Below are 12980 nucleotides of genomic sequence, written 5' to 3'. Positions count from 1 at the left end.
AGCCTTTCCTCCCTCTCAACCTTTCCGCTCGCGGTACTAACCTCGGCTCGGGTTTCCACACACAAGGGGGTGCTGGGGTGAGGTGCCAGGGGTCACAGCCTTTCTATTTTAACAATGAATCAGAACGTTGCCTTGAAGGTGGACGAAGACCACGCCCCTGCCGCTCGCATAGGCTCTTTCTAGGTGCTTCATTTACATGAAGACCTTGGGATTGGACAACCCGAGGGCAAGGGGCGGGGCGGAGGCGGGCGGCGCCCAGATGCCTCAGAGCGCCAGACCCGCTGCACGCTCAGCAGTGGCAGGGTTCCCAGGGGGTTCTTGAGAGGGCTGGCACTGGCGGTTCTGGCTCTTTTTAATCTCTTTCCCTTCGGTTCGTTCCCGCCACAGTCTCCTAGGCTGGCTTTGGCTCTGCGTCTCAATTTTCTTATCTGTAAAATGGAGGTGGCAGTAGTACCTGTGAGGATGAAATGAAATGCCCAGGGGTTTTCGACCATTTGCACATCCATTTGCACACTTCCACTGATGTGGAGCTCACTCACAAAATGCAAAGCTCCTCCTTTTTAAAAAATATGCCTTCTTTTCTAACATTCTGCACTATGCCAGCTTCTATTCCAAAATCTTTACATCTATGAGGACGTAGTAACCTGAAGGATTAAGTACCAAGATCCTCATTTCACAGCAACTAGGATCAGAGAAATGAACTAATTCGCCAGTGTCACCCAGCTAGTAAGTGGCAGAGCCAAGACTAAAACCCTGGTGTGTCTGGACTCCACTGGCCAATACAGAGCATCTTCATTCACTAGTTCACTCAGACATTCACAGGTACCTGGAACATGCCAGGCCTATGCTGGGCACCAGGGATATGGTAACATGAATAAAACGTGGCTTCTTCTGAGAGGGGGAGCCCACTGACCAGGGGGAGAGACAGACCCCTGAACAGGTCATCCTGGCACAGGACGGAGTGGGTGAAAGCACACCTTCATAACAAGGATAATGATCTTTCTGCTCAGTCCCAATTACTGTAAGCAAAACAGGGAGCAGCGAGGCTCTAGCACTTGTAGTGAGGCCATGGGATCCTGAGACAGTTACTTGACCTCTCTGACTCAGGGGGTGGGTGGGTGCTTGGTTTGAGTTTGAAACTCTGGGTATGGCCCCAGCTCTCTAGCCCCCACCAACCAGTAAAATCTGCGGCCAACTCAGCGTGGCACTCCTCACACTTCAATTCATTCAATACTTACAGAGCCCCTACTTTGTCTGTTGCGCGTGCTGAGGACACATCAGTGAACAAAAGAGCGAACCTCCCATTTTTGTGGCACTTACATTCTAGTGGAGACAAACAGATCAGATCCCAAACAAGATAAAGAAGCAATACATGGAGTATGTCGGCTGGTGGTAGGTGCTAAGGAGAAAAATGAAGGGGTCGGGGGGTTGGAAGTGGCTGGTGTGGGGAGAGCTTTTTTTTTTTTTTTTTTTTTGCGGTACGTGGGCCTCTCACCATTGTGGCCTCTCCCATTGCGGAGCACAGGCTCCGGACTCTCAGGCTCAGCGGCCATGGCTCACGGACCCAGCCGCTGCGCGGCATGCGGGATCTTCCCGGACCGGGGCACAAACCCATGTGCCCTACATCGGCAGGCGGACTCTCATCCACTGCACCACCAGGGAAGCCCAAGAGCATTACTTTTTAAATAAGGTGGTCAGGAAGTATTTACAGCTGGATCTCATATATATACACATATATTTAGTCAATAAAACAATTCCAATGGCTCTATTTCTTAACATTACAAAAAGCCAAAAATAAATTATTTAGAAAATGTTAAACATTAAAAAATAAATAAGGTGGTCGGCGATGGCCTCTCTGAGATGGCGACCTTTGAGTAAAGACCTGGAGAAGACGTGGCAGTGAGCCTGCAGGTCCTGGGAAAAGCATTTCAGGCTGAGGGGAAGGAAGCAGTGAGGCTGGAGGGGAAAGAATAAGGAGGTGAGGGGGAGAGTCAGTGGGTGGGACTGGTGGGCTGTCCTGAGTGCTCTCCGCAGCTCTGGAGCTACCTGGTTGCATTCCTCCAGGGCAGGGAAAACAGTTGCGGTGGGGGGATCGGGGTTGGGCAGCAGCCAGGGTCCTGAAGGGGGCCGGTGAGCCAAGGGTGTGTTGGGATGAGTGAAGGGGTCTGTTGGAGGGAGCCCCTTCCTGTGGGGGACAGTGGTACTTTCATCCCTGTGATGGGAAGGGCAGCTACAACCCCATTGTACAGATGGGAAACTCAAGACTCAAGCAAGTTGCCCAAAGCCACCCAGACCCTCGATGACAGTGCCTGGTCTGAAAACACACTCAACTTCTGTGGGATGGCTCAGGGCATAATGGTGGCAGCCAGGGCAGCGTCCCACTTGTCACCATTTAGCCCCAGCCTCCCATTCCCCTTTCTGCTCCCTGAAGAATCTGTGCCTGCTCACCTCCACCCCTTGGCTCACATCCTTCCCCTCGGCGCAGACATACCTCTTCAGAGATTTGGGGAAGCAGAACAGTAAGTGACAGTTCTAATCCCACTCTACCCTCCTGAGCCTCAGTTTCCTCACTGATCAAGCGGGAAGGGTCATCCCAGGCCTCCGGGCTCACAGGCCTATTGGAGTGTCACATGGTCTGGGCAGACAAGGTAGCGATGCAGGGGGCTGTGACCCAGTGGAGCAGGGGCTGGAAGGTATGAGTCTCTAAAACGGTCATCAGGGCTGGCTCCAGCCCAAAGCTACCTACCCTGTAAAGTGGTGATCCAAAGCCTGCAGAAGCTGAAGCTGGAAATCTGAACTTTTATATAAAGCCTCAAAAAATTTTAAATATGGCTAAATCAAATTGTTTTCAAACATTATGTGAGTCAAATCAAACTAACCCTCAGGACTTCTCTTTTATGCAGTGTCTCTGAAATGGTAAATCACAGATTTTCATCCTTTAGTTATGGCTTAAATGCCCACCCCCTCCAGGAAGCCCTCCCTGGCTTCCCCAGCCTTAAGTGAGGGCTCACTCTGCCGGGCTCCTGTGCAAGACTCCCGTTGTTCCTGGGGTGTCTTTCACATTGTCAACCATGTGAGTGGCGCCCCCTGGAGGTAAGATCCTGGATCTCCGCCTCCCGTTTCTTTGGGTTTGTTCAGCTAGTCCGGCAGTGTTAACCAGTGTTAACGTAGGTATCTAGGGTGTGACTTATTTCTTTGCGGGAGGACCCATGGCTTGGGTATATCTACCTTCTTGATCCTTCCCTGGAGATGTACATGTGCCCAGCCAGAGATGACCCTCAGCTTAAATCCCAGCTCCAACTGAGAGACAGTGAGCAGTTAGAACTCAGCTGAAACAGTGTCCTGGAGGACATCAGGGTAGGGTTGGGGGGCATCTCAATGTGCCTCACCTGCAAAATGGGCTTAATGGAATTCCCTACCCTGTGGGGTTATGGTGAGAACTCAGTGAGTTGAACCAGGTAAAGAGTGACTGGTATACAGTGAGTGCTCAGTAAGTGTTATCATCTCTCCTCCTCTCTGTCCCTATAGAAACAGCTCAGGCAATCTAAGTCCCTGGAGGGCACGGACCACCCTGTCTTGCTCACCAGTGTATCCCCAGTGCTAACCACCCAATACTGGTGCTTTACTAAGCACTTCCCTACCGGTGCTCAGTAAACACTTGCTGAGAGAGCAAGTGGTACCTGCATGAGAGGAGGGTCTACCCACCCCTCCCCCGGATTATTGCTGGAGGGTCTTGGAGCTTCCAGTCCCCCTGGTGCACCCTGACGCTGCCACCAAGGAGATTTCTCTCAAATGAATCCCTGACTGACTCTCCCCAGGCTCAACCCCCACTCCCAGATCGGAGGCTCCCGCTGCCCCAAGATAAGGGTCCAGATCCTTAGCTCAGTATCTGAGGCCCTTAAGGGTCTGGTCCCCGCCGGCCTCTGCAGCTTTCTCCTCTCCTCTGACCACCCCTCCCCCACCTTTGCTCACCAAGGGCTCTCGGCCTGCCCATCCCCTCTCCCATCCACCTGGCCAAGCCATCTTCCAAGACTCCTTTCAATGTCGCCTCCTCTCTGTTCTGTGCCCCCCGGGCCTATACTTTATTGAACCGACCTCCAGGGTGAATCTCTATGTGTCTGTCTCCCTCATGAGACGTGAGGATCATGTCTTATTATCTATAACGGGGTAACTTTTGATATAACTTAACCTGAGACTCAGTTTTCTCAACTGTCGAATGGAGCTAGTACCCACTTCACAGTGCTGCTGTTGAGTTAATGTCATCACTGGCACATTGGAGGTGCTTGGTAAATTTGTTTTCCGTCCTCCTTCTTTTGGTTATTTGCCAATCATGATGGCTAAGGGGGAAGGGAGAGGGCAAAGCTCACTGGACAGGGAAGGTTTCAGCAAGGGCCCACGGGAGATGGTTGTGGCGATGAGGAGAAAAAACTAGATTCGGGGAAGGGTGAGCTGTGACAGGGCGAGAGAGTCATGGACATATACACACTAACAAACGTAGTAAGGTAGATAGCTAGTGGGAAGCAGCCGCATGGCACAGGGATATTGGCTCGGTGCTTTGTGACTGCCTGGAGGGGTGGGATAGGGAGGGTGGGAGGGAGGGAGACGCAAGAGGGAAGACATATGGGAACATATGTATATGTATAACTGATTCACTTTGTTATAAAGCAGAAACTAACACACCATTGTAAAGCAATTATACCCCAATAAAGATGTTAAAAAAAAAAAAAAAAACTAGATTCGGAAACTTGCAGACAGGAAAGAATGGCACTAGGGCCAAGAAAATCTCAAAAAGATTATTTCAAGGGTTACGTGGGAACACCTGTGAGGAGGGGGAATGGGTCCAGTGTAATCCAGCCAGAACTGGCCAAAAACCTACAGCGATTCAGGTCTTGTTTCAACAGCAGAAACACAGAAATGACCGACACAACTTCCCATTCAGAAAGCTCAGGGCCTGGCTGGGGGGAAAGAGGTAACCAGGTTATAATACGTTCAGTGTTTAAAAGAAAGAAACGCAAAGTATCCCGGGAGCCCAGATGGAGAAATGACTGATTGCCAGGTGTCAGGGAAGGCTTCCCAGAGGAGGCAGCTCAGAGCCGAGGTGAGAAAGGTGGAGGGCAGCGTGCAAACACCTAAAGGGCTTCTCTGGCATCTGGAGGAGGCAGATGTTTGCTCAGAACAGGACGGCTTTTCTTTTTTCTTTTTCTTTAATAACTATTTATTTGGCTACGCCGGGTCTTAGTTGCAGCAAGTGGGATCTGTTAGTTTTGTTGCAGCGTTCAGGATCTATTTCCCCGACCAGGGATCGAACCGGGCCTCCTGCATTGGGAGCACGGAGTCCTAACCACCACTGGACCACCAACGAAGTTCCAGGAGGGCTTTTCTAAGATGGACCTGCTCACAAAAGAGCAGGCAGTAAGCCCTCCGAGCTCAGGATGAATTGGGAACCCCTCCCCAGAGTCCTCCACACAGCTAAAGGGAGGGCAACAGCTCAAGTCTAGGGAACATCAAGGTCAAGGGGTTTCTGGAGAGGAAGGAAGCTGAGGCTTAACATCAGATCCCTCCCCTCCTCAGTTTCAGGCGCTGGCGGGCAGCTCCACCCAGCCTGCTCACCTCAGCCTCCGGGGGAGAATCAGGCCACCCCAAAACGGATCCTACTACGAGAGTTCTTTCCTCTACTGAGCTGAGCCTGGCTCCCAGTAACCATGGCCATTGCTCCTTGTTTTACTAGCACAGGCCTGACCCATCTGGGAAGTTCAGTGCGGTAACAGGAACGTCTGGATGAGCGTCTGCTATGGCTCTAGTTCCACAGTTGGATCCCCTCTGGACAGCCCTTTACATATTTGGCTCCTGTGTAAGAACCTGCTGCTTGCACCCCAACACCAATTCTCCCATTAGTAACGCAATCCCCAATTCTTAGTGGGTACACGGTTTTCCAGAACAGACCACGGACCCCAGCCTTCCCTGCAACTGGGAGCTCCCTCTTCCTCCTGCCCTAAGCTTTTGCCGCCTGCCTAATAGCACAAGCATCAAGTGTTCCTAAAAGGAGGGCCCTGACCTTCATCCCTTCCTCCTTCCTGCAGCTGAGGGGCAGATATGATGGCTGAAGCTCAGGCAGCCATCTTGGACCACCACGAGGTGGAACCCATGTGTTGAAAATGGCACAAAGCAAAAAGCTAAAAGCCTGCCATCTCCACTCCAGGCTAGCTACCTTCCATCTTTGTTAACCTGAGAATTCCTCTCTTACATAAGCCAGTTATTTTAAAATCTTGTTTCATATTATATGTAGCTAAATCTAATCTTTCCTGATTAACCTCCTAGAGGTCCCAAACCACAGGGCCCACAGGATGGGGAGCGACAGGAAGAATCCAGGTAGAACATGGAGAGAAAAGACAAGTTCTCCAGAGAGTTCTGACTCTATCACTTTCAATCTTAGGATTGGCAAAAATTACCATGATTCAATTTCCTTGGTCTGCTGGTTTCCGAGGGCACACGTGGGAGAAAGTGGATGAGAACTTAATACTAGTAAACATTACAAATATAGGTTTAAGTTGTAAAACATCCTATGTCATTGGGGGTGGAGAAGAGAGCCCGGCATGCTGTCTCAGCGGCAGCCACGCACACACGGAAGACACACCTGGGAAAGTCAGGAGCCGTGGGAAGAGGTTCATGCACGTGGTCTCCCTTCAGCCTCCAGGCAGGCCTGCGAGATAGGTGTCTTATGACATCTCACACGTGGGGAAACAGTCCCAGTGAAGTCAGCAGTGAGGAGCTCACACAGTGGGCCAGCGGCTAAGCCAGGACTCAAACCCCAGCCCGGCTGTGTGTGCGAATTCCCCGGGCTCATCTCTGCTCCTGATCACAAGGGGCTGTGAGGGAGAGACTCACTGCCCCGGGCCAAGTACCAGAACCACCTGGACAGCTTGTACAAGCTCTGCCCTCCGCCCTGGATAGAGGCAGCCGAACGGGGCAAGTCGCCCCACCCCACGCACGGGGAGGACAACAGGAAGGCAGCAGGGAGAGCAGGTGGAAGGAGCCAAGAAGCCAGGTGACCGGGCCTCCCAGCCACAAGCCCTGAGCTTCGCACTCGCACGGCCAGGTGTGGCCTTCAGCCCCGCAGCAGCCAGCACCAGACGGCGGGCTGATGGTGACAGGGCTGCCCAGTGCAGGGCCAGGGCTGCTCCTGGCAGCCCCGCCACGGGGTGAGTGGAGGGGAAGGCCGGCTCTGCGGACCCCTGATCCCTGCTCCCCTCCTCCAGGAGCCCCCGCGCCCCACGGCTGAGCAGAACCTGCGCTCCCCTCACACACACTCACTAGTGCATCAGCTGCACAGGGGCCTAGAGCTCATGTGTCTCGCCTTTGCAGTCCTAGTGTCAGGGCCCGACACAGCTCCACTAATCAGGGTGCAACCTGAAATTCCTGTGCCCTGGCCCAGAGTCACAGGAACCAGTCAGCGCAAGTGGGGTCTGACAGTCTCCAGAACAGATGCTCCGGCTGTCCTCACCGGCACCACATCCATCTGAGGCAGCTGGACCTGGATTCTGCCACCAGCCCAGCTCGGTCAGGAGAAGAGCGGGGAGTGTGAGTGACGTGGGTCACTAACAGGCTGGCTTCCATCGGCTCTGAAGCCGCACCTGAAGGTGTCCCTGGAAGAAGTGTGAGAGAGCAGCAGGCCTCACTGAGCACCAGCCGGCCTCACGAGGGGCTGCTCTGAAAGGGCCAGGCTTTCAGGCGAGTGGAGGTGGATTTTCTTTACAAGGGACTAATTGCTCCTTCTTTGTGGGGCTCTGTCTGGGAGCTGCTGGAAGCCTGGGGCAGCTGCCCAGGTTTGCGGGGGTGAGGAATACTCCGGGACTTCCCCGTCTCCACCCCTTCAACGTCAGCTAAGGAGGCCAACAAGGCCAAGGAGAAGGAAGAGGCAAAAGGTCCCAGCCAGGAAAAGGCAGAGCCCAGCTCTGCTCAGCCACCGGCTCAGGTCCCAGAGCCGCAGGGATGGCGCCGGCCTTCTAGCAGTGGTGGCGCCGGCCTTCACCCGGGTTGGGGGCCCGGGCCTAGCGCTAGCGTTTCGTGCCCACAGGGAGGACTGCTGGACAGTGAGGATGACCCACACCCCAGCAGCTCCCTCCACCCCAAACGCCTACCCTCAGCATGCGGCATGGGGGCCAGGGACAAACCGTCCACACGTGTGCTTACTTTCACAAATGTAATCAAGGTACGGTGGAGTATACATTTGGTAAGATGCCCCAAACGTGGCCCTGGAGGCTCCCCCTGGCGGAGGCCAGCTCTCAGCCGCCTGCGTCGGCTGGAGTCTAAGCCCCAGGCCGGAGAGGTGCTGGCCTCCCAAGTTTGGGCTGGGGAGTCAGCGCCTGGGTGCAGGCTGGCTTACGGGACAGCCAAGCTGGGACAGGACAGGTCCTTGCAGCCGAGGCTGGGGCACGGCCTGGGTCTCAGGGCTCACTCCCCGCTGTGCCGGGCTTGGCCTGTTAGCCGGCGGCGCTGGGTCTTACTGGTACGAGTGGCGCTTGGGGGCTTCTTGGTGGAGTCCTGGGCCCGGCTGGGATGTTTCCTCCTGACCTTCTTGCGCCTGTGCGCGTGCAGCGAGGCCGTGAGAGAGGAGATCCTGTGGGAGGGCGGAAGGCTGGTGAGGCTCGGGCCTCAGTCTACCCTGGGGAACAAGGTGCGGGTGGAAGTTTGGGCAGGGGGGTGACTGATGGCCCAGCTCATGGAGGGGAAATCAGGACAGGCCATGGACGCCATTCCAAAGGCAGCACGCTCTGTCCCCAGAGGGCCTGCCAGCTCCTCAGCTCACAGCAAGAAAGGACCTTACCCCAGGCACTAGGGGTACCCAGGGTCAGACATTCTCAGGGGATGGAGGTGGGGGGCAGTGAGGGAGACCACTTGACAAGCAGAGCAGAGGGCTGCCCAGGGCCCCACACGTGCCCCACACCACCCACCACAGGCGCCCTCACAACGCCAGCCATAGCAGCAGGCTCACAGGGGAGGACAGGCCAGGGCTCACCGCTGGGACAGCAGAGGGTCTCTGGACTTCCTGCGTAAGGCTCTGGTCGGCTTCTCCGCGGATGACGCCCCCTCCTCAGACCTGTGCCCGACCCCTTGCTAAAGAAGCACAGGAGAAGGACTGTCAGGGAGCAGTGGATCGAGGGGCCTGGGCACCCTGAGTAGTTGCGGCTGTGTCGCGCGGGGGCACGACCTGCCGCCTCCCTCACCTGGGTCGGGGCTCAGAGAAGGCCGTGGGCAGAAAGGCCACATGTGCCCTAAAGCAGGGATGACACGGGCAGAGCTGGATTCCAAAGTTCTCCACCACCACAGCCTACAGTGGACACACTCAAACACTCACAAATGAACGAACTCTAAGACGGAGACGAGACTGGTCTTTGCATCAGACCTTACAGAAGGATGAGCACCAAACACAAGGTGAGTGTGAGCTCAGAAAGGATGTGATAAAGGGGTGGCCCTCGAACTTAAGGACACCGTAACCCACGCTCGGGGCTGTGGTTTACCTGGTGACTGTACGTGCACACGCATATAAACCCCTACGCGACCCAAACACAAGTTTAACTGAAACAAACGTTTCATAAGACAGCACTTGCTGTGACGTTTTCTGATATTTTCAATGGTATTGTGTTCCTTTTCTTTAAAAAAAAAACGCTGGTTGGAACTTGCTGTGACTCCCACCCCACAGATCAGGCCACAGAGACACACCGTGCAGTGAGTGACCACAATCAACGGCTCTCTCGCCTGCTTCTAGTAGATCCACCACTTTTATCCTCCACAGCGACCCCACGAGGCAGCTGCTATCATCAGCGACCCCAAGGTAGTGGTGAAGAGAAGCAGACAAGGCAGAGAGACCTGCCCAGGTTCCCACAGCCACTAGTGGTAGAGCCGGCCCCTGAAGCCCCAGGCTCAGGGCTTTTGTCCAGGCCCTGGAGGGTGCCCCAGAGGAAAGAGCCCCTCACACTGGAATCCCATGACATGGACCCGCACTTAGTGAGCCCCTGGCCAGCTAGGTTGCCCCTGTGTCCCCTCTTCCCTGGGGCCGCGAGGGAGACCCACCTCAGGCGGGGGCAGTCCGAGCAGCCGGGCCGCTGAGAAGTCCAGGTTGCTGATGGTGGTCACGGTGACCGTGTGGTTGAGGTGGTCGTACTGCACCGGCTCTGTCTTTGCTGTCACCAGCCGGTCCAGTTCGTCTGCCTCCTCTGTGCGAGTGGGCACAGAGCCAGGCCTCAGCCCCAGGGCACAAGTAAGCAGGCTCCAGCCACCGCCCCCTGCCCCCAGCCCTGGAGTGCAGTGGCCCCCCCTGCTCTATCGGAGGGCATCCAGGAAGCCCCCAGCTCCAGAGCCTGGCCTGCAAATGCTGTAAATGACCCCCAACTCTTTCCTTCACGCTCCAGGGAGACCTCAGACCCCCTGGTCCCCACCAGGACAAAGCTGGAGCCACACCAGGAGCTGCTGTTTCCGCTACCCCTCCACCCCCAGTCCCTCCAGGCCTCAGAAGCTGGCCTTTCTGCTCATGATCAGTTTACCAAGAGGTCTGGATCTCCTCCTGGTCTCTGATCCGCTGACGTTTAGAGACAGCTGAGGACTACCCCTGGCTGCCAGGTCACCACCAAGATCCCTAAAGCAAGGGACGTCAGCTTCTGTGCAGCCCTCACACCCCTCCCCTCCCACCCACCAAGGCATAAATAAACTCAGCCTGTTGGCTATTCGCCAGGACAGGCCAAGGATGGGATTACCCAGCGCCTCCTCTCTCTCTGCCAGCATCTTCAAGTATTCCCGGTGGCGCTGAAACCAAAGGGAAGGGAACATGGTGAGTATGGCCTCTCAGCCCAACCTCAGGCAGAGGCGCTGCTCACCTCCAGGGTAAGTAAGACCATGGCTTGAACAGAAAGGCCAGGAGATCTCACCCTAAACCTTCCCCAGACCTGGGCCCACGGTGTCTCTATCTGTATAAACTGCTCCCCAGGCTGCCCACACCTCCCCTCATCCCTGCAGGTGCCCCTTTTCGGGCCATCGAGGCTGCAAGTCCCCTGGAAGTCAGAGACGCTCTCCTGCCCTCTCCCTCTGCACCTCCTCCCGGAGCTTCTTCTGCTCCTCCTTGAGCCGCTTCTTGATCTCCTCAATGGCTGCCTTCTTCCGCTCCACCTTCCGCTTGTGGAAGCCTGTCAGGTACTCCCTACAGCAGAGGGGCAAGACAGAAAGTCAGGATACAAGGAAAGAAGAGCTTGCTCCAGAAAGAGAGAAAAAAAAAAAAAAAGAAAACCTAATACTGCACTCACCATGTGCCAAGCACCATTCCAAAAATGTACGTTCACTCATGTAATCCTCACAGCAACCTGCGTAGTAGGTACACATCCCCATTTTACAGATGGGAGACACTGAGGCACAGAGAGGCAAGGTTACTTGCCCAAGGTCACAGAGAGTGTAAGATAGGGAAAGAGAGGGAGATGCTGCCTCTCTCCACTCACTACCCTCCAGGGCTCTCAGCTGCCAGCAACAGGGCCAGGTGGTGGGCACAGGCTGAGGGCCTCTGAACCTAGAACAGGTGAGGGTCCCTTCTTCTCTGGCAAACTCCATTACTCAGTGAATTAAGCCACTTCCAGTGGGGCTTTTAAGGCCACCCTCACCCAGACCTCCACGAACTCTCCATTGGACCAACCCCCCATTTGCCCAGGACCCCGCCCCTGGACTCATCTGTAAGTTGTGCTGATGCCACCCTGAGTTTCTTTTTATTATTTATTTATTTAGTAAATAAATAATATTTATGTATTATTTTTGGCTGCTTCGTTGCTGCGCGCGGGCTTTCTCTAGTCGCGGCGCACGGGCTTCTCATAGCAGTGGCTTCTCCTGTTGCGCAGCATGGGCTCTAGGCGCATGGGCTTCAGTAGTTGTGGCACGCAGGCTCAGTAGTTGTGGCTTGCGGACTCCAGAGCGCAGGCTCAGTGGTTGTGGCTCACGGGCTTAGTTGCTCCGCGGCATGTGGGATCTTCCCGGACCAGGGCTCGAACCCATGTCCTCTGTATTGGCAGGCGGATTCTTAACCACTGCGCCACCAGGGAAGTCCCACCCTGAGTTTCTTGATGCTTCTTCAGCATCTCCCTCCCTCCCCCTATCTGATCTCAGCCCCTCTCATCTCTCTAGAGCCTGCTGCACCATTCCCATCTGTTCCGGGGCCCAACGCTAGGCTTTTCGCTGACTCACTACCATATACCCAGGTGGCACCCTGAGTGGGGGACATGTGATGGGCCGGACGCTAAGGCTTAGGGGTCCGACTCAGGGATCCCGAGGCCTGGCGCGCACACCCCGAAGGAGCTTAGTAATCGCCTGGCGAATAAATGAATTTTAGCCACTCGTTTCATTCACTCATCGTTCATCAAAAGCAGCTGAGTCTGCTGCGTGCGGGGCCGCCGGGCTGGGCTAGGGAGGTCGAAGCCACCGCTCGGAGACCCGAGCTCCCCGCTCTCGGGCGGCGCGCACGGCAGCGCTAGGCGGGTTGGGGAGCCGAAAAGAGAAGTAAGGGCGGGGCGGACGATTCCATTCCTCTGGGCTGGGGGCCCAGTGCGCCCGCTTCCTTCCGCGGGAGCTTCGCACCACGCCCAGAGGGCGGGACCGGAAGGGCCCTCCGCGTGAGCGTGTGCCGGCGGACCTAGCCTTAGCCTTGCCCGGCGGCCCGAAGAGGATACGGTCCAGCCTTGACACTCACCGCCGCTTCTCCTCGTCGAAGCTCAAAATGAGTCGCGGCCGCCGGCCGTCGCCATCTCGCCTCTTCTTCTTGTTGCGGCCCATAGCGGTGAGGCCTCGGCGGCGCCGCTCCCTCTCACGGGATACTTCCGGTGTAGCGTTTCCAGCCTCCCGGAAGTGCCCGCAGAGACGCCCCGCAGTTCCGCTCGCCAGGCCCCGCCTTTTAAAGGGGCCGCCCAGCCCGTCTCCCTGTCTCTCTCTTCTGCCTGTAACAGGCAAGATTC

General features: G+C 55.7%; 2 protein-coding genes across 6 annotated transcripts in view; both read right to left on the bottom strand.

The window, feature by feature from the left end:
• TRIOBP (TRIO and F-actin binding protein) overlaps positions 1 to 193 on the bottom strand; it is a 58608-nt gene extending 58415 nt beyond the window's left edge. For all 3 annotated transcript variants that reach the window (XM_033405020.2, XM_033405021.2, XM_049694954.1), the window contains exon 1: positions 42 to 193. The gene's annotated coding sequence lies outside the window, so the exon portion shown is untranslated. The remainder of the gene's footprint in view (positions 1 to 41) is intronic.
• A 1471-nt stretch (positions 194 to 1664) lies between these two features.
• On the bottom strand, positions 1665 to 12875 carry NOL12 (nucleolar protein 12). Of its 3 annotated transcripts, none has more exons than XM_033405023.2 (7): positions 12719 to 12875; positions 11086 to 11191; positions 10752 to 10800; positions 10072 to 10214; positions 9017 to 9114; positions 8505 to 8617; positions 1665 to 6700 (listed from the first exon to the last, which is right to left on the bottom strand). In XM_033405023.2, exons 1-7 carry the CDS (start codon positions 12799 to 12801, stop codon positions 6684 to 6686), a joined length of 609 nt encoding a protein of 202 aa, XP_033260914.1. In that variant the 5' UTR covers positions 12802 to 12875; the 3' UTR covers positions 1665 to 6683. The 3 variants fall into 3 exon arrangements, with proteins under 3 accessions (XP_033260914.1, XP_033260913.1, XP_004279507.1); XM_033405022.2 differs by lacking the exon at positions 1665 to 6700 and adding an exon at positions 6707 to 7643; XM_004279459.4 differs by lacking the exon at positions 1665 to 6700 and having other exon boundaries at positions 8187 to 8617.
• Positions 12876 to 12980: the final 105 nt, after the last annotated feature.

The sequence above is a fragment of the Orcinus orca genome, chromosome 11 (genome assembly GCF_937001465.1).
Source record: "Orcinus orca chromosome 11, mOrcOrc1.1, whole genome shotgun sequence".
NCBI classification, from domain to species: domain Eukaryota; kingdom Metazoa; phylum Chordata; class Mammalia; order Artiodactyla; family Delphinidae; genus Orcinus; species Orcinus orca.
The sequence above is the reverse complement of the archived record's forward strand: the minus strand, read 5'-3'. Positions and strand labels throughout refer to the sequence as shown.